This window comes from Hippoglossus stenolepis, chromosome 15, assembly GCF_022539355.2.
Source record: "Hippoglossus stenolepis isolate QCI-W04-F060 chromosome 15, HSTE1.2, whole genome shotgun sequence".
In the NCBI taxonomy this organism is placed as follows: domain Eukaryota; kingdom Metazoa; phylum Chordata; class Actinopteri; order Pleuronectiformes; family Pleuronectidae; genus Hippoglossus; species Hippoglossus stenolepis.
The window spans coordinates 9,834,662-9,855,411 of NC_061497.1; the positions used below are offsets into that span (position 1 = coordinate 9,834,662).

General features: G+C 43.6%; 2 protein-coding genes across 5 annotated transcripts; one reads left to right on the forward strand and one right to left on the reverse strand.

Annotated features, from left to right (window-relative positions):
* The first annotated feature begins 38 nt into the window (after nt 1–38).
* Nucleotides 39–15,010, forward strand: taf1 (TAF1 RNA polymerase II, TATA box binding protein (TBP)-associated factor). 2 transcript variants are annotated; one of them, XM_035178698.2, is made up of 41 exons: nt 39–363; nt 919–1,033; nt 1,208–1,334; nt 1,424–1,540; nt 2,013–2,135; nt 2,433–2,674; nt 2,796–3,011; nt 3,259–3,501; nt 3,583–3,811; nt 3,915–4,022; nt 4,130–4,297; nt 4,419–4,546; nt 4,872–4,979; nt 5,063–5,236; nt 5,344–5,517; nt 5,866–5,970; nt 6,079–6,279; nt 6,362–6,503; nt 7,755–7,885; nt 7,975–8,055; nt 8,165–8,314; nt 8,406–8,525; nt 8,750–8,925; nt 9,015–9,247; nt 9,351–9,558; nt 9,819–9,990; nt 10,169–10,380; nt 10,501–10,609; nt 10,691–10,789; nt 10,900–11,077; nt 11,167–11,234; nt 11,324–11,446; nt 11,579–11,671; nt 11,786–11,870; nt 11,991–12,058; nt 12,462–12,578; nt 12,926–13,033; nt 13,205–13,300; nt 13,636–13,864; nt 14,086–14,257; nt 14,476–15,010. In XM_035178698.2, exons 2-41 carry the CDS (start codon nt 920–922, stop codon nt 14,717–14,719), a joined length of 5,991 nt encoding a protein of 1,996 aa, XP_035034589.1. In that variant the 5' UTR covers nt 39–363; nt 919; the 3' UTR covers nt 14,720–15,010. The 2 variants fall into 2 exon arrangements, with proteins under 2 accessions (XP_035034589.1, XP_047199463.1); XM_047343507.1 differs by lacking the exon at nt 12,926–13,033.
* Nucleotides 15,011–15,392: 382 nt separating this feature from the next.
* On the reverse strand, nt 15,393–19,229 carry LOC118122164 (SLAIN motif-containing protein-like). Of its 3 annotated transcripts, none has more exons than XM_035178700.2 (7): nt 18,568–19,229; nt 17,789–17,925; nt 17,595–17,690; nt 17,323–17,421; nt 16,971–17,234; nt 16,137–16,262; nt 15,393–16,010 (listed from the first exon to the last, which is right to left on the reverse strand). In XM_035178700.2, exons 1-7 carry the CDS (start codon nt 18,870–18,872, stop codon nt 15,754–15,756), a joined length of 1,284 nt encoding a protein of 427 aa, XP_035034591.1. In that variant the 5' UTR covers nt 18,873–19,229; the 3' UTR covers nt 15,393–15,753. The 3 variants fall into 3 exon arrangements, with proteins under 3 accessions (XP_035034591.1, XP_035034590.1, XP_035034592.1); XM_035178699.2 differs by having other exon boundaries at nt 16,137–16,265; XM_035178701.2 differs by having other exon boundaries at nt 16,137–16,265; nt 17,628–17,690; nt 18,568–19,228.
* Nucleotides 19,230–20,750: the final 1,521 nt, after the last annotated feature.

Sequence of the window (20,750 nt, forward strand, 5' to 3'; positions counted from 1 at the left end):
GCCAACTTTACAGGGAGTTCCTGAACGCATCACCGTGTTCTTCCGGGTCACTCGGCTTGTCCGCCAGTTAGCACCAGTAGCACCAGTAGCACCGACCAGACAAATAAAAACAAAAGTTTCTGATGTTTTAGGCTGAAATAAATACATTTTCTTTTGCTCTCGCTAAGCAGGCGAGGGCACGGAAGAGATGAGTTTACAAAATAGGTCGCAGTGAACATATTAAAAGGTACTTCTGTAGCTAACAGTTCACTTTGCCAGGCTGAACCGGGAGCTGGTTAGCATGCTACATGTACTTAGCATTCAGTAGATTCATGTAACTGGATTAAACCCAAGCTCACTGAATCGCAACCGAAGGCGCGCGAGGTAAGTTCATTGTGTGTCTATGCAATTTTTGATGTTTGTTTTTTGTCAACCGACGCTAACGAGCGAGTTAGCTAACTTTACCTAATGCAAGAGACACCGCAGCTCAGCTAATGTTGATGTTCCCAGTGTTACTGTTACAAATCCTCAGGTCTAAAATGACTGTGATGAAGTTTAGTGTCGCAACACATAACTCAGTAATCAAGGTTCTAAAGTCAGCTGCAGATCAAACAAACAAACAACAACGCTACAGTGCTGACTGTACTGAATAATAATATTTACCCCATATCATGATACAGAGATAATCTAGAAGACAATGTAAAACAGTCCAACTGAAAGGAAACACTGGCATTTATACTCTAGTGTTTATTTAATCAAATGATTTCATACATGCACAGAAACAAATATCTTTGTAGTCTGTGATCAGGTTCAGTATTGATGCATCTCTCGTGCACAAATCATTCAGGGATCACAATGGTGTCTCATTAGTTGTTGCAAGTCACGACGATGAGCTCAATGCCTATAATGTGTCAGGGTTTTTTCCTCTCGACCTTTCAGGATGTCGGACTCTGACAGTGACGAGGACCAAGATCGTCCTTTCTCCATCACCGGCTTCCTCTTTGGAAACATCAACGAAGATGGACAGCTGGAGGACGACAGTGTTTTAGACAATGTAGGTGTTTTGAAGACACTTTTCTACTGCTGCATTTGTCAGTTGTATTGTTTTGCAATAGCAATGTAAAGTAAGGTTTCAGTTGATAACGTTGTATATTATGATACTGTTATCATCTGCTCAAACCTGTGTTTTGCACGGCTCTCTTCTCTTTCTACCCCTCTCTCCCTCCAGGAATCCAAAAAGCACCTAGCTGGTTTGGGTACTCTGGGTCTGGGCTCACTCATCACAGAGATTACTGCTAATGAAGAGGATGATGATCAAGAGGAAAACAGAGACCCTGATAGTGTGGATGAAGAAGGTGAGGCTAAATACTGTATATGAAAGAACTTTGCATTAATGTAGCCATGGTCAAGATGGAGTAACGCTTTAATAATTTGCCTCATGCAGGTTGGGTGAAAAGCACTGAAGATGCAGTTGATTATTCTGACATCACTGAGGTGGCTGAGGATGAGACGACGAAGTACCGTCAGGCCATGGGGTCTTTGCAGCCCTGCAGGCAAACAGGTGATCATGTTACAACACACAAGAGTCATATTTATTTTACTTCTTCTTGCTTTTTTTGCTTTTTAATTTTCTCTTAGGATATATAAAACTCCCCTTTTATCTTTAAAAAATATTTATATATTAAAGGTTCAGTGTTTAGGATCTAGTAACATCCAGCAGTGAGGTTGCAGATTGCGACCAAATGAATAACCTTCGCCTCACCCTCTCCTCTCTACGGTTGGGAGGTATATTCGGTGGTCTTCTGCTAACATATGTTAAAGGTCCTTTCTGGAGCCAGTTTTGGCTTTGTCCTTTTTAGGCTACTGAAAACATAACTATGAATATTATATTTCATTCCTGCCAATCAAACACCAATCCTACACACTGGACCTTTCAAAAATGAATTTTATTTGGCGTATTTCACACTTTTTTAACTCTTTGTTTACTCTTTTATTTATGTTAATATAATCCCTTCGATTTTTCTTTATTTCAGATGATGACGATGACTATGATGCAGACTGTGAGGATATTGATTCTAAGCTCATGCCTCCTCCGCCACCACCAAGTCTTGCAATAGCCGCTAAGAAAGATGAACCATCCTCTCAGACCGCAAATGGTAAGGGCTGACTCATAATTAGTCACTGGGGAGAAATTATACTAGGCTTACCCTCTGAGGTTTGCTCTTTATAGAGCTGTAACTGTGGAGTCTGAAAAGAAAAAAGAAGTGAATTGTATTGTAATGGGTACTGCATGAAAATCGATATAGTCACGGGTTATAAGGTTTAGTTTGCCTCTGAAAAGAATCTGACACTTGAAGTAAATTCAAAAAGAATTCAGGCTAGGTTCATGTATTTTTAGATCCCAAATACTCATGATTAGGTTTGATTGTCTCGATCACTTTGATTCCTCTTAGTCGGGGAAGAGGGCGATGGCATCATCCTGCCCTCCATTATTGCGCCGTCCTCCACGGCTGATAAGGTCGACTTCAGCAGCTCCTCAGACTCTGAGTCCGAAACCGATCGTCCCTGCCAGGGGTCCGGGGATGGAGGGTCCCCAGACAGGCTCTGTCTCCCTCTTGCTGGCATCATGCAGAAGGATGCAGCCAAAGCACTGCCAGGTGTCACAGAGCTCTTCCCAGAGTTTAGGCCTGGAAAGGTAAAGCTTCCTCACTGCCATTGTTTTTTATCAGTTGATACACTAAAGGTTGATTGAATCATCATCATCATTTTAAAATCAAGGTGGGAACTGATACCAGTTGTCTTGGCTGTACTACTAGGTGCTTAGGTTCTTGCGACTGTTTGGTCCTGGGAAAAGCATGCCGTCCGTTTGGAGGAGTGCCCGCAGGAAGAAGAAGCGGAAGCACCGGGACCATCAGCCTGGGACGCCTCCTCCAGAAGGAGAACCCACAGAGCAAAGCCAGGAGAAGAAGTCTGGGTGGATATATGAGTATGCCACCGCTCCACCACCAGAGCAGTGTCTCTCTGATGATGAGGTAAATCTTCAGTGTTAGAGGCTACGACAGACTCTCATAATGTCCCCTGGTAGTAGTGCGGCACTTCATAATTGTATTCAACACTAAAGTAATAAGGTAGTTGTGAAGGCATCTGTGCAGAGAACCTCCCGCTGTGTTGTGCATTTGTCAAAGGCAAACTGCGGGTAAACTCCGGAGCCAATTCTCTGGATTTTACCCGCAGGTCATGTCTGAAAACGGCTTTAACGTGCTTCTCTGTGTTATCCAGATAACCATGATGGCTCCAGTGGAATCTAAGTTCTCACAGACTTGTGGTGATGGGGACAAAGAGACCGAGTCTCGGCCGAAAGTAGCAGAATGGAGATATGGTCCAGCCCAGCTCTGGTACGACATGCTCGGCGTCCCAGAGGACGGAAGCTATTTCACCTATGGGTTCAAGCTAAAAGAAAAGCAGTCCAGTGAGCCTCAGAAGCAGGACACACCTAAAGAAATTTCCAAGCCTTCTCAAGAGGTACATAGACGAAGACAACTGAAGCTGTACAGTGAAAATATACAGACTGTGTTGCTGATATTGTGTGTAATTCACCCCTAGTTTCAAAGGCAAGAAGACGATAATGATGATAACGATGATCAAGAGAAAAACAGTGCAGACCCTGAGAACGAGCTCTTCCTGATGGTCACTCAGCTGCAATGGGAAGACGATATCATCTGGAACGGGGAAGACATAAAACACAAGGGTACCAAGACTCAGCGAGCCAGCCTGGCGGGATGGCTACCCTCTAGTATGACCCGCAATGCCAATGCTTACAATGCTCAGCAGGGTGAGTTGACCGGAAAAATTACAGAAATAACTGATGGTGACACAGCCTGCTGGAATATTTAATGTGTGTAAAATTAAATTTAATATTCTGTAAAATCGTACAGGTCTGACGAGAAGTAATTCGCAGTTGGTGCCACCTACGCCTCCACCCATGCCCAAAGTTTCTTCAATCTCTGGCTCCAAGCGGGAAAAAAATATTCATGATATTCATGGTGAGTTTACTTTTAGATCACACTACAAATAATACATTCATAGGGTCATCTCAAGCTAACTTCTCATTTTCTGCATTGTGTTAATTTGTGTTTTTTTCCCTCCACAGCCTTACACGAAGATGATTGTCCCTGGTTCTCCATTTTTCCGATTGACAATGAAGAGTTAGTGTATGGACGCTGGGAGGACAACATTATCTGGGATGACCAGGAGATGGATTACCTGCTCTACCCACCAGTTCTCACACTGGATCCAAATGATGAGAATATTATTCTTGGTATATAAAAAGAAATCGCGCCATTTTCACTTCTGTTTTATTCAAATTTGAGAACTTACAACAGCTTACTCTCAGCTTCCATGCTGCTTATTTTGATGCCCCCCTGAACTGTCTCTTGTAGAGATTCCAGATGAAAAGGAGAAAACGATGTCTCACTCCCCCTCAAAAGAAAATAAGAAGGAGACAGCAATCAAAAAGAGCCGCATCCTGCTGGGGAAGACTGGGGTGATAAAAGATGAGCCACAGCAGGTATGCTGCCTCATCAGATCAGGGGAGGCAACATGTTTGATTATGGCAAAGTGTGGATAAAAAGCTGTGCTTCATCAATGGAGATACAACTCATTAGGAACAGGAAATGGTAAAATATGTCTCTAATCAGGAAGATCAAGGCTGTATAATGGAGCAGATGACGTAAAGTAAATTTAAAGATTTCTTGTGCTTGACACCAAACAATTGTCAGAGGAATACCCAATACAGTGAAATGTTGGACTGGTGGTTACACTTTGCTGTTAAAAAATAGAAAAGGTTTGAATGACATTTCATTCTGTATGAAATCTCCTTCCACTCAACTCAGAACATGTCCCAGCCTGAAGTGAAGGACCCGTGGAACCTCTCCAATGACGAGTTCTACTATCCCAAACAGCAGGGCCTGAGGGGGACCTTTGGTGGAAACATCATTCAGGTGAGCAGTTGAGCCTGAAAGTAAACATTGTGATGGAACTCATGCCCAAAGTCAAAGTTGTTTAACTTGTGTGTCTTTAACAGCACTCCATCCCGGCGCTTGAGCTCAGGCAACCCTTCTTCCCCACTCACATGGGGCCCATGAAGCTGCGGCAGTTCCATCGACCGGCTCTGAAGAAGTACTCATTTGGAGCAGTGGCTCAGCCGGGTCCTCATGCTGTCTCGGCACTGCTCAAACAAATCAAGAAGAAAGCCAAGGTGGACATTACTGGTTCAAACAAGCATTATTACTCTTTACACATATAAATACAACGCTGAGTTCCATTTTTGTATTAACATCAGTGGAGTACATGTTTTTGTGATAGATGAGAGAGCAGGAACGTCAGGCATCGGGAGGAGGGGACATGTTCTTCATGAGAACGCCACAAGACTTGACTGGCAAAGATGGAGATCTGATCCTGGCAGAGTACAGTGAAGAATACTCCCCTCTCATCATGCAAGTAGGCATGGCAACCAAGATCAAAAACTACTACAAAAGGGTGAGTCTCATCTTTATTATTAATAATAATAATAATAATAATAATGAATTATAACTTTGATTTATATAGCACCGTTCAAGTTACCCAAGGCCACTTTACAGAAATAAAACATTGCATAGTTCTTGAAAATCTTTGTGCTATATTAACTGAAACACCTTAAACCCTTTGTCAAATATATAGCTTTTGTTCGCTAAGAATTGCAGACTTGTATACAAATACTGTAGGTGTGATATTCTGTTATTACAGATCATCCTATTTAAGTTTCTGAAATTAAGCAACATGAAATGTTACAATTGTTGTAAAGAGTTGTTTAAGTACATCATAGCAATGTGTTAATCTCGTCTTTAGAAACCTGGAAAGGATCCTGGAGCTCCTGACTGTAAATATGGAGAGACTGTGTACTGCCACACATCTCCTTTCCTTGGTTCTCTGCATCCTGGACAGCTGCTCCAGGTCAGCACTGTCACAGTCAAAGATTCAATATTCAAACCAGGAGAACATATGGAGCATCGCCTACCTGGAAACTTTGACAAACTGGGATGTGTTATCTTTATCTTTTAGGCGTTTGAAAACAACCTTTTCCGTGCACCAATCTACCTGCACAAGATGCCAGAGACGGATTTCTTGGTTCTACGGACGCGCCACGGCTACTACATCAGAGAGATTGTGGACATTATTGTGGTTGGTCAGGAGTGTCCCTTGTTTGAGGTTCCTGGGCCTAACTCGAAACGAGCTAATACCCACATCAGAGATTTCCTTCAGGTTTGTTTAATTTACTGACAACTCTCAGAAACGTAAGCTGCTGTTGTTGCGAATGCTGACGTGTTACTTGTGTATTCTGTAGGTGTTCATTTATCGCTTGTTCTGGAAGAGCAAGGATCGGCCCCGCAGAATCCGCATGGAGGATATAAAGAAAGCTTTTCCCTCACACTCGGAGAGTAGCATCAGGAAACGACTCAAACTCTGTGCCGACTTCAAACGTACAGGTAGACTTTGCTCATTCCTCAATTCTGTTCTCTGTAAGTTTCACCATTCAGCGATCAACATTTTTATCAGCATTTGTTGAACTAACCAAACCTGGTTGTTTTCTATCAGGGCAATGTTGAGGTTATAAAGAGATACTGAGCTGTTTGAATTTGAGTTCAACAGTGCGTGTGCCTTGAATTGACAGAAAGTGATCTGAGCAGGGAAAGAGATTTGTACCACTACTATGGATTTTATCTTGAAGGTAAGATGTTGTCTGAAGACAGTTTGAGGACACAGGGGGCACATGTTCAGTATTTACATTAAGCAAGGTTTTCTACAATGTTCCACATATATTGTAAACAAGCAAAAGATTCTACTTCACAATATGACCCAGATCCTTGTCACTACGCTGCTGTGGTTAGGTTGTGTGGAGTATGAACACAGCAGGGGATTCCCTGCCGGATTCACCACGAGCGAGTGGGTGGTTGGGTTGATGACGCTTCTAACACGTGACGGACGCAAAAAAAGAAAACAAATCTCCTGGGGAAAAAGCGGTGTCATACATGTAGAAGACACAGACGAAGATGTCTGGAGAGTTTGTGGTGATGAGACCCACAACGGGGGCTGCTGTAAACATCACTTGATCTACGCAGTGGAGTTAATACGTCACTTCCTCTCACCTGAATAATGCAGAGGATTTGATGCTGTTGTGAACCTCCTGCTGCATTGTGCATGTGTGAAAGCCGAATTTGACCCGGAGGTCATGACTGAAAACGGTTTTATAGTGTCCAATTGGTGGGGTGCAATAACAGCCAGGCTGTAATGCTGGAGAAGGTGCAAACAAGGGCCTTTGGGATCATCTCTGTAGCCCCCACACAACATACATACACAACAGAACTTTGTGAGGAGGGACTTGTCGAGTTGGTAAGAAACTGCAGTCGTCTAGGCACAACCGTGCACAGGAAAAGTTGTTTTGCGGAACAGCTGGAAGGAGGAGCTCTGACACCATCGCCAATTAAGGATTCAACTTTATTTTAAGACAAACCTATACATTAATGGAGACAAATCCACAGGGCCTAATTACTCTTTCTGACCTACCGAAGAACATGGATGTATTTTTAAATCTTAATGTATGGGTATGCGTGTATTTCTTGTCGATATGTATGTGTAGTTTCATATTTTTATGATGCGCAATCATAGTTACACTTCTTTTTGTGCATCCATCCACGAGCATGAATGTTGATTTTAAAATGTCCTGGTCCTGGTGTTAGGGATGGACTCGAACTGGTGGGTGCTGAAGCCTGACTTCAGATTACCCACAGAAGAAGAGATCCGAGCCATGGTCTCTCCAGAGCAGTGTTGTGCTTACTACAGCATGCTGGTGGCAGAGCAGAGACTCAAGGTAACTGTCTTCTCCTCGAAGCAATTTGATGGTTAACACAAGTGAGTTGTGTGTCCACGGCTTCACTACATGTTATGTTTTCCCTGTAGGATGCTGGGTATGGTGAGAAGTCCTTCTTTGCTCCAGAGGAAGAGAACGAAGAGGATTTTCAGATGAAGATTGATGATGAGGTACTGACCCAAGTGCTTCTTAATAATGAGTTTAAATGATTCAGACTTGAGATAACGAGAAGCTTTTAGGACTTGCGTCACACTAATCCTTTCCCACACATCCATTTAGGTGCGGACAGCTCCGTGGAACACAACAAGAGCGTTCATTTCTGCCATGAAGGGGAAATGTCTGCTGGAGGTTACAGGTGTGGCCGATCCTACCGGCTGCGGAGAGGGTTTCTCCTACGTCAAAGTTCCCAACAAGCCCACACAACAAAAGGTCAGACCAGCTAAAGTAACATTCTGCCACTCCTTGCACTGCTTTGTTGATGTATAGAAGGAGAAAACTGTGATCCTGTGGGTGTTTTCAGGATGACAAAGAGCCACAGCCCGCCAAGAAGACGGTGACGGGGACAGACGCCGACCTCAGGAGACTCTCGCTGAAAAACGCCAAGCAGCTGCTGCGCAAGTTTGGTGTTCCAGAGGAAGAAGTAAGAACATGACAAAATACAAAGAGAAAGGTAGAACGGTCTAGAAGTTCAAGAGGATGTCCCATAATATTGTTGATGTCCAACAACCATTGCGTAAATCACAACAATGGGTAACTTAAACTTGCCCGTTCTCTTCTTTTATTCACTCTGATAACAGAATCTTCTAAATGTGTGTGTCCGATTGTCGATGAGTTATTGTGGGTTTGTGTTTTTATGTGCGCTAGATCAAGAAGCTCTCTCGCTGGGAGGTTATTGACGTGGTGAGGACCATGTCCACAGAGCAGGCACGTTCAGGTGAGGGACCCATGAGCAAATTTGCCCGAGGGTCCCGTTTCTCTGTTGCTGAACACCAGGAGCGCTACAAGGAGGAGTGCCAGAGGATCTTTGACCTGCAGAACAAGTGAGGCTCTTATTTAGGGCTATTTATGTCATTACAAACTCTGTGTGAGCACAGTTTGGCTCATTTTCCTTGTTGCACTTCCACCACAGGGTATTAGAATCGACAGAGGTGCTCTCCACAGACACAGACAGCAGCTCAGCAGAAGACAGTGACTTTGAGGAAATGGGGAAGAACATCGAGAACATGCTGCAGAACAAGAAGACCAGCTCCCAGCTTTCCCGCGAGAGGGAGGAGCAGGAGAGGAAGGAACTGCAGAGGATGCTTATGGGCGAGGAGAGTGAACGTGACCACAAGGGACGCAAGGAGCGGCGGAAAGGCTTGTGTACTTACACCGCTTACTTGTATTATCTTCTCATGGTACACTGAAGACATGCGCGCGCTCTGTTAGAAACGTCTCTCATTGTAAACTTCTCTCCGCTCTGTAGCCAGTTCCTTGTCCACCAGCTCACACAAGGATGACGACACGTCCTCCGTCACAAGCCTGAACTCCTCGGCCACAGGAAGGCGGCTCAAGATCTATCGCACCTTCAGGGATGAAGATGGCAAGGAATACGTCCGCTGTGAGACAGTACGGAAGGCTTCAGTCATTGACGCCTACACCAGGATCAGAACCACCAAGGATGATGAGTTCATGTACGTTTTTGTAATCAAAGTTAAAGCTCTTTTTGTATCTTGACAGTTGGATTTGGACTGTTTCGTAACAACGGTTCCATGTCAGGCTATGATCCCACATTTTAGTGTGGCTTGGTCCATTGGTTAAAAGTTATTTTGTAAAAGAATTATAATTTTAAATTGATTTAATTGCATTATTTTATAGAAATGCCACTTAATTAGTGCCGTCAGCACAAAGGAACCTGTGAATTTCAAATAGCCAGTGATGTTTATCTCTGCAGACGGAAGTTCGCCCTCTTCGACGAGCAGCACCGAGAAGAGATGAGGAAGGAGCGCAGACGGATTCAGGAGCAGTTGAGGAGACTGAAGAGGAACCAAGAGAAGGACAAAATCAAGGGTCCTCCAGAGAAGAAGGCTAAGAAGGTCAAGGAGAGACCAGACCTCAAGGTAAAAGTAAGCATACCGATTTATTACTACTCTCCTCTCCTTGGCTTATTCACCAGCTTCTTAAAACCCAGCTAAATTCAGATCTCACCAGGTTTGCTTTATGTTAATATTATATTATTATTTATTATATTATTATATCGTAGACGCTTTGTCCTGTTCCTTAATGTTGGCCTCTTTTCCCTAGCTGAAGTGCGGCGCGTGTGGAGCCATAGGCCACATGAGGACCAACAAGTTCTGCCCACTGTACTATCAGACCAACGCACCACCTTCTAACCCAGTTGCCATGACAGAGGAGCAAGAGGAGGAGCTGGAAAAGACCGTTATCCACAACGACAACGAGGAACTGATCAAGGTGGAGGGCACCAAGATCGTCCTGGGCAAACAGCTCATTGAGAGGTAGTGGATTGTCCCTCCTCTTCCTGTCTTTATCATCCAAAATTCTGTATTCCTTAAACTTGGGTTGATGCACAGCAAGAACAGCTCAAAATTTCACCACACATTATTTTTCTCCTACAGTGCTGATGAGGTGCGCAGGAAGTCCTTAGTGCTCAAGTTCCCCAAACAACAGCTCCCACCAAAGAAGAAGAGACGTGTTGGCAGCGCTGTGCACTGTGACTATCTTAACGTAAGTGAAGCCATTGTACTGCTTGTTTTAAAAGATTTTGAACTCCGAGACATTGCAGCTGATCTTTTCTTCTGTACACAGAAACCACACAAGGCCATCCACCGCAGACGCACTGACCCCATGGTGACCTTGTCCTCGGTGCTCGAGAGCGTCATCAATGACATGCGGGATCACCCCAACGTAAGATCCGCCAGGAACTCACTCAATCGCTCCGACATTTGACCATTCCCATACATTCCCCTTAGTGCTGTGTGGTCTTAACCTTACTGCTGTCACCCCCCTCTACGTAGACATACCCGTTCCACACCCCAGTAAATGCTAAGGTGGTGAAGGACTACTACAAGATCATCACTCGGCCCATGGACCTGCAGACGCTGAGGGAGAATGTACGCAAACGAATGTACCCATCAAGGGACGAGTTCCGTGAAGCAGTGGAGGTCATAGTCAAAAACAGTGCCACCTACAATGGTAAAGCATAAAAACTTGTTTCAAAACCTCTTAGGCTCAAAAAGTGACTACGTGTGTTAAGATGGCTTTTGGTTTTTGTTTTCCGCCAGGGGCAAAGCATCCGATAACGCAGGTGGCCCAGTCCATGCTGGACCTGTGCGATATCAAACTGAAAGAGGTGAGCGCGAATGTCTTGTCTTATTTCGCATCGTCCTGTTCTCTTGCTTATTTCCACGTTAACTCTCAAACCTGTGAATGTGTGTTCAGAAGGAGGACAGACTCGTGAGGCTGGAGAAAGCCATCAACCCCCTGCTGGATGACGACGATCAGGTGGCCTTCTCGTTCATCCTGGACAACATCGTGACCCAGAAAATGATGGTGGTTCTCGATGTGAGTCGCCTTTTCTTAGCATTTCTTAGCATTTTGTGCAAGTATGATATTTCTTGTATCTACTTCTGATAATACTGCATGCAATAAAAGTAACTATCTGTGTCTCGTTCTCCATCCCTCCCCTCTCTGTAGTCATGGCCGTTCCATCATCCTGTAAACAAAAAGTTTGTACCTGATTATTATAAGGTGATTGTAACCCCTATGGATCTGGAGAGCATTCGCAAGGTGAGGGTCATACAAGGGGTCAACCTAAAACAAATACACTAATAACATTTTTAATATCAGCAATACAGAGACAGTTAACACAAAACTGTTTCTATTCATTCCATGGTTCACCAGTACATCTCCAAACACAAATACCAGAACCGAGACTCCTTCCTCTCAGATGTCAGTCTCATCCACCTCAACAGTATCAAGTACAACGGTAAACCATCCCCGTTACTGTGACCTCTGCATTCGGTGTCTCTGTGTCAATAACTGAAAGCATTGCTGTAGTTCAGTACAAATGTCGTCGAAGCATAATTACTTTTTGTGTCTTTCACAGGTGCAGAGAGTCCGTACACAAAGACGGCCCTGGAGATCGTCAACGTGTGCAAGCAGACCTTGGCAGAGGTGTGATGAGTCTGATACCTGGTTTTCTGTGTGTTAAGGGGAAGAGTTGTTACTAATTCTGCAGTAAATTACATTGGGTTTAAACATATTTTCAGAACAGCTGCAAAGCAATGCTGAGAACATGCTAAAGGGATTTAATAAAGTGACCATGAGTTGCTCCTCTGTTTTTCACACAACCTATTATTGTAGAAGGTAGTTAAAATAGACTGTAAATGCAGTGTTTGTGTGGTGTTCCTTCATACAACACAGAGGATTGGAAAATATATCAAACTAGATTCTGTCTATTTCAAAATTTGAAGGTTGTCTGAAGGTTCATTTCAGCTAAATATATGCCTGCATTATTTTAATGAGTGGGAGAAACACTAATTGTAGCTGTAATAATTGCATGTTTTTGTGTTTCCAGTATGATGAGCACTTGACCCAGTTGGAGAAGGACATCTCGACGGCTAAAGAGGCAGCTCTGGATGCTGCAGACTTGGAGTGTCTGGACCCAATGACTCCTGGACCTTACACACCGCAGGTAGGAGAGCAGCCAGGACCCAGGTTTTATTTAATATTAAGCAAATGGTGGTTTCCTGGGTACACTGACAGTAGACTTCAGGCCTCTAGCTGTTTATAACCTGCCACACCAGATAGTGTAAACATTTCTATGCACAGTATTCTCCTCGCCACTCCCTGTAGTACTCCTTCTGCCCTTTTTCACTGTTTATCTGCAATCTCGTTTCTAGACTTTCATGTTTCCTCTTTCTACAAACTAGTTTTCCTCACTGCAGTGTCTCCTTTATTCCAACCTGTTTTTCTCCTTCGCTCCTGCTGTCTTGTCCTGTCTCTCCTTGTGTCCGTGCTTGTCTGTGTGGTGTTGGCCAGCCTGCTGATCTGTTTGACAGCGGGGCTTCAGGAAGTCTGCCCAGAGAGCCCAGCAGCCTGTTCTCTGAGGGACCTCTAGTGGTTGCTTCAGAGAAGAGAGGGGGGCAGGTATGGAGAGAGACCGAAATGAGGCTTGCAACAACATGCCACCTCTCCGCAAACTATCCTCAGATCACCAAGCTTGTTCACATGCTTTGTTGTACATACTGTACAAGTTATCATTTAACAGTTTGTCATTCCGCAAGGGTGAATTGAGACTTTTATGATCGTGTTTCTCAGGGACGCCACATGAGACGACCTGGAGAGGAGGAGTCAGATGTGGACATTGAAGGCTTTGAGGAGGAAGATGATGGAAAACCCAAGACTCCTGCTCCGGTAAGACCGATAGATTTAATGAAAGTACATTTAAAGTTCATGGCACCGTTGAGGCCAAAAATAAAAATGTATTATTTTCCTTAAACAAAGTATACACAGACCATCCTCACCCAAGAACCACCTGATTGTGTTTCGGTTAATTCTTATTTTATTATTTCATTATATTTACTATTATATTTATTTTACAGATTTAGGAAATGTGTTAATTTAATTCTTGCACAGTTTTAGGAGGTATTTATTTAACTTTTCATTATTCTTTGTTGAATTTTATCTACATAATTAACTTGCTCATGGCTGTCTTATTTACCTCTTGTTTGTCTGACCTGTGTCTCTAGGCAGAGGACGCTGAAGGAGATCTGGAGGACGAAGACGACGACGAGGATATGTTGCTGCCCCCTCGCAGACGGCTGCACGACCACGAGGATGAAGAGGAGTATGAAGACGATGAGGGAGAGGACGGGCGATCTAACCGCCCTGCCCAAGCCAGCGTCCTGTACCAGGACCTGCTCATGTCTGACGGAGAGGATGACGCCAGCGAAGAGGAGGGAGACAACCCTTTCTCCTGTAAGTTCACTTTATTGAGACAAATAAAAAGGGAAAAGTAAAGTTTAGTGTAATAAAGAAATATATTTGCATTGTACTGAAAATTGACAATGACAGAGTGCAACAGACAAAATAGTTATTGGTCAGTAAACCAACATTTATCATTACTCAGTCTTTGATGAAGACCATGTGTAGCTCTTTGTGCTTGACATACGTCCTGATGTATTGCGTGTCCCCTTCAGCCATTCAACTGTCCGAGAGTGGTAGTGACTCCGACAGAGAGGTGGATGTGCGACCTCCACCTCCACAGAGAGCTCAAGATACTGCACGCATGGGAATGGAGCAGGAGGAGAGCATGATGTCGTACGACGGGGAAGGGGCCGATGGGCCTCACATGGAAGACAGCAACGTCAGGTACAACAGGCCTCCGAGTGAAGAAGCCCTACTCTACAACAACTCTCAAGAATAAAGATTTACAAGAATTTGATTATTTATTGTATTTTACCGTCAGCCAGGTTTCCTCACCATCATAACATATTGGTGGATGCCATATTGTTCTTGCATGCATTGCTCTACTTGGATCATTGGTTATACTGATGTGGGCTTATGACACTCTCTCTCTTCTGTATCAGTTACGGCAGCTATGAGGAGACGGAGAGCCAGATTCAGATGCCGCCCTCGGGCCTGGGAAATGGAGAAGAATATGGCATCAGCGAGGAGGAGGAGGAAGATGAAGAAGATGAGGCACGCAGGAGAGGCCCAGCCGTGCTCTCCCAGGTCCAACTCAGTGAAGACGAGGAGAGTGAAGAGTTCCGATCGATCGGGGGAGACAGCGACATGGACTCTGACAACAGTTTTCTTGAAAATCCGAAATAGAGATTCCTCAGGTCAACATATTGTACATTTTTATTCCTTTGTAAATGGATCATGTTTATAGCTTCCTTGTGTTTTGTTATCCCTGCACCTCTGGGGTAACATTCTCTTGACCTTTTTTATATGTTAGCTGACTGTTGTGCACAATGATGTACCTTGACCTTGAAGTGTGTGTTCCATTGTTATATGCTGTTTAAAGTCATTTAATATCCTGTGCTCACAAAAAATTTCAGCAGCTCTGTTATTTCTAACCAGTGCCAACATGAAATATAGAATAAACACAATGAAGATTAACAAAGAGCTGTCATCAAGTCATTACTGCTAACAGACATTTTCCTCTTCCTGCTCGTGTTTATTAGGTTTAAGAGTAAAACCCACAGACCCTATATAGAAAGTAAAAAGAGAAATCACACCTATATTTCCTGGTAACAAGCAGCGAGCTTCCGATTATGCAGACATCACCTGTTTAGTTTCACTTGATGGCAACCTGCACACTTCCTGTTGCAACACAAGCCCCATGAAGGAGACGGCCCATTCTGCAATCAAGAGTGAAGTGAGACCACACTTTCACATTCACATAGATTAATAGATTAATCATGTTGTGCTTCTCGCTCTCTTTGGATCTGATGAGTTCATGCACATGCAATGGTCACAAAGTCACTGATGGCAAGAAAAAGACCTTATCCTATTTCATTTTATTAAAATTATTCTTCACTTTGATTATTTCAAGGGCATCTCAAATTAGATTTATCAGCAGAGAAAGACTATACTCATGCTTCAACACCTATTTATTTACAATACACATTTAGGTTTTTAACTTGATAAATGAATGTAATCAATCTAGATACACCCTCTTGAAAGAAATCCAGCCTATGTAATGGAAACTGGAAACACAGATGCAGTACAGACATTTAATATATTTTTCTGCAGGCTTAACTATAGACGTAAATTACCTTATCAGTAAAATATCGCATGAACATCTTCATGTTTTCATTATTATATCAGCTTAAGTGGTAGGGATTCACTGGTGATGTCTTTCACTGTTGAGCATGTGGTGCATATCTGACCCAAGCCAGAGGGGTCGACCTCTCAGGAGACGCAAAGACGCGCCCGTGACGAGACAGGTATACTTTAGCAGACTGAGCGATCCTGCAGGGGCTGAGAGACTGAGACCTCTGCGGCCTCTTCATGGCCGCTATCCGGACCAAGTGGTCTCTCGCTGAGCTGGAGCTCACGGATGCCGGAGAAAGTGATGGAGACCAGCTGCTGGGCCCCATTCTGGCAGATGATGCACCTGGGAATGCAATGTTTCATCGGAAGGGATGCAAAGAGGGTTGTTCAATAGCTGTAACATTACCAGAGCAGTCCAATGAGAACTCCAGTCTTGTTGCTTCTCAAATGTGAGGAATCAGATCCAAACCTGATGCAGTGGGGGCAGTTTGATGAGCAGGGAGGTAGTCGTCGGTTTCAAAACTGCGACTGTTCCGAACCGCCTGGAGGGAGCGGAGGCTGGTCCGGACAGGCGACCCGGTCCTACCTGCTGATGCTGCTGCAAAACACATCAGGGTTATATCCAGGTCACACACACTCATTCAGTCTCACAAGGTCTTTTCATGTGCTGCTAATTTTGACATAATCTACGGTTTCTCAAATATTTTATGTTTCTATCGAGAATTTTTCATGGTTTTACAATATGGAACATTTTGGTGCCTTTTATATGTCACATAAAACCGTAGTTTGTGAGTCTCCACTATTTCCTCGTGCCTCCAATAGAAGTAATTAAGTATTTATTTAACCAAAGAGGTTGTGTTTCATCTGCATTAGCAGAATTACACAACAACTACTAAATAGATTACCACAAAACTTGGTGGGAGGATGTGGTATAGGTCAGGAAAGAAAACATTAGTTTTTGGTGCAGATCTGGATCATAGCGTGATCACAGGCTCTGAGAATAACAAATGGATCTATAGATAAAAAAATCAGGCATGTTTAGAGGGCTGGTGTTTATGAGTGTTTGCTATTTGGTGCACATTAAAGTGTGGGGTTACGCAAGGGGACTATTGGCCTTGGTGGATGTGTGCACTCTACTGAGTCTCCAAGTTGTAAAAGGCAACAAATTATATTCCTAAAAACATCATTAAAATCTCATTAAAGGCATTAAACACACCTCTTTATTTACAATCAATCTATAATCAATACACCTCACATCCTATTGAGGCCTCTGATAATATAGTCGGGTGTTTTCTCTGTGCACCTTGATTCTGCGTCAGTTTAAGCAGCTTGAACTGGGTGACCTGCTGCTGAAGTCTGGCCAGTTTGGGACTCTGCCTGGCAGCTGATGTTGGTGACTGACTAGAGGGGGAGCTCTGGGACAACAGACGAGGCGACCAGCGCGAGGGAGATGACGCCTCGGTTTTATTCCCTGGAGTGAAGTCGTCACTATTTTCTACAGCGGTGTTGAAATAAAAAGGTGACTCAGGGCTTCTCCGGGGCGCGGAAACATAGTCTTGTCGTAAACCTGAAAGATTCAGACTAAAGTTATCTCTGTTCAACATAATCACACGTCATTGAGAGTTGTACAGTGAATCAAATCAAAAAGTACTCACTGGCCTCCTGTATCTGAGCCATTATGCGGACGTCTGTGATGTCCTCCAGTCTGTAGTTTGTGTGTATGGAGTTGTTGGAGATGCTCAGCTTATTGTTGTCTATGCAGATTAATACATGCAACATATGTGACTGAATTATACAATACTAAAGACATTGAAAACATAAAGGGGATGCATGTGTAGAAATTGATTTTGGCCATCTTGATTTTATTTCACTGATCAGTGTTAAAAGAAGTTTAATCCATATCTCCGGTTATTTGTTGTTTCATTACCTGGACTATGGGAGATGTTCTGGGTTGTGTTACCTGAAGATTTCCCCACAGTGCGATGACAAACTGCAGGACGTCTGTAGAGGTGACTGCTCGGTCCTGACAATACAGAGAGTGGGGGCTACTCAGACCACAATGTTTTGTAATCAAAGAAATCAGCAGCGTGGAGAAGTGGTTCCAAGATGCTGCCCGCTTACTTCCATCCAGCCTGTTCATCAGCTGACGACACGCCGCCTCCACCTCAGGGCTGGGGTTATCCAGGACGTGTCGACACCATGTGAGAGCCGACTCAGATTTCTCCTCAGTCGCCTGCTTCTTTGGAGACTCGTATAACCTGAGAGGAATAAGAGAGCACGTTCACCCTTTTATTGACTGAGAACAAGCCCCCCGCTCCAGCTCGATAAAGAACAGACATGTTCAGAAGGGTTTACAAACAATGGTGGTATAGAGAATTTGGTTCTCCCGATCAACATCCAGCTTATTCTAGTTGCTTTACACAGCTTTTACTCCACCGTGGAGGTTGTGTTTTCACCCCTGTCTGTTTGTGTGTGTGTTTGTTTGTCAGCAGGATTATGCAAACACTACATAACAGATTGCCATGAAACTTAGTGGGAGGATGGAAAATGGGCCAAGACACAAACCAATTCAATTTTGGCATGGATCTGTCTAAATGGGCAGATCCAGGAATTTCTTTTATCGTTTTCTTTAACGTTCAGAGATACGGTGTTTTTCAACATTCTCACTGGTTTCAACAATCAGACATATTTGGGGAACTGATCCATTGAATTTAATTAGACTGTTGGGCCTTGGTCGAGGTATGTGCTCTAAAGAGTGCCATTCTAGTTTTAAATGCAAAGTGACTTGGCTAACAGATGGGTTCATTACTTTCTTACATTAAACATTGTCCCTCACTATAGCCAGAATTATCCTGCCACAAGTCTCACAAGAGCATCATCAAAGATGTGATGTCACCTACCAGCTCTCTTCATCCTGCTCACCATCCTCTACATCAAGGAGCTCCACCGAGTCCAAAGCAGACTCCTCTTCTTTCGGCTCATCGTCCGAAGCGTTTTTCTGACTGTTGTAGTTGTTCAATGTTCCGTCCGTAACGCCGCAAGGTGGGGGTGGATTACACCCTGACTTCAAATGATCCAGTCTGACCCTTGCATCCATGGCGAACGAGTGACCGTTACAACTCTTAAACGTTGCTGGTTCTGTGTCCATCCAGATGCTGCAGTATGAATGCGAGCTGTCCTCCGGCTGCTCAGAGTTGCTTTTCATCTCACTAGAGAAGAGATGGTTGTTTGCGCTGGTGTCAAACTCCACGGGCGGCTCGTTGCAAAAATGAAGACTCCAGTCGCTCTTCGGCTGATCTTGGAGCTCCGTCTTCTGAAGAGAGATCCTCGCAGCTCTTCACTTCTTCAAACTCCTCGTCCAGTTTTGTCTTGTTCCACCCCGGGTCTCAAACATTAAGATGTTGTCAAAATAGAATCTGTCAAAACAGAATCTGTCAAAACGTCATTTCAAGAAAATAGGATTCTTCAGAGTTGCAGACATGGTTGTGTAGGTCTGCACAAACCGCTACTGTGCCGCTTCACTGTACCATGTATTGACCCAGATTTGTTGAGTAGGTCTGTTAAGTATAGACACTCAACAGATTGGATGGATTTAGAGAAGCATCATGAGCTTATGTGGATTAAAGAGTTTGTGAGCTGTTACTAAGAAAGAAAAATACCCACTGTACATCACACCATCAAGACTGATATTGACAAACCCTATTCGGCCTATAGCGGTTATCAATATATGTTTGCTTTCTTGGTTTACTCAAATATTCATTTAAACTCTTTACGTCCAAAACATGGAGGAGGATTCTCTCTATCTAAAGTGTGCATAGATTATATGTGTTTATGTTCTTGTAGCACTGATGTTGTATCGTTCACCGTGCTGCTGCTGCTGCTGCTGCTGCTGCTTTCTTTAGTTGTCATGTCAAAAGCTGCTGATGAATGTTTGTGGTTGATTGTTTTCAGATGTATCTGCCTCACCCATCTCACCCGAGGAAGTTGCAACGAGAAGTGTGGTCAGATCATGCATACAGTCTCTCTCTCTCTCTCTCTCTCTCTCTCTCTCTCTCTCTCTCTCTCTCTCTCTTTCACAGACACCCACACACCACCCACGGGCAGTTATTGAATTGACACACAAATGTCCTCACATACAAACTGACAATCAGGGTTGAATAGTGTGGAGCATTTACCGTATTATAGCCTGTAATATTTGTATATGTTGCTGAAGTTTTAGGCACCAGAGCAGTAGGTTTATGAAATCTAACAAAAAGACAACAAGCTAAGTAAGTAGAGCTTTTACTGTGACACTGCTGTTGCATATTCATTATAGACTTCCTGTATGTGTTCACATCAAGTCTGATCTTTTGCATGTTGACAGATAGTTATTTATTTCTGTTGGATCTACAAGACCTCAGGTGTTCTACTTGATCTTGTATCGCAGGTAAACATTGCAACAATGACCTGTAGGGGTTCAAAGGTCAAAAGCTTGTTGACCCTACCCATGATCACATCTGGGTGTGGTCATGTGTGGAAAGAGCATGTCAAACAGTGCAGCGGAGGCCCTGCACCAACAGGTTGTTTGTCAGGAAATAAATCCATTGCACGACTCTGATTGAAGCCACAAGCTGTTTTCGCAGTTCTGTGTCTGTACGGGTTAAAGAAACGTGACAGAAGGCATTAATCAGTGAGCTCTAGAGGTGCTGGGAGATGGAGTGGTGATCTTTGGACAGAGCCAGGCTATCCGTTATCTCTTTATGCTAAGCTAAGCTAACTCTGCCCTGGTTCCATAGCTTCATACAAGTGTTTTAGAATTTGATCTGGGGTGCACACGCAATAAGCATATTTCCCAAAATCATTTAAAATATAAATTTTTAAGAAGAATCAAAGAAATTGTTTAATTTCAGATGAAATTGACAAAGTAACAAGCTGCGTGCTTCTACTTAAAGATTATTTTACAATTTGAAGATAGTAGACGTATTTCTAATGAAATTTGATGCCCAAATTATAACATTTGGTGTAGGTTATCAGACCCTGTTCTTCCAGTCTTTATGCTAAACTAAGCTAATTGTCTTGGCTCCAGCTCCACACACACTGAGAG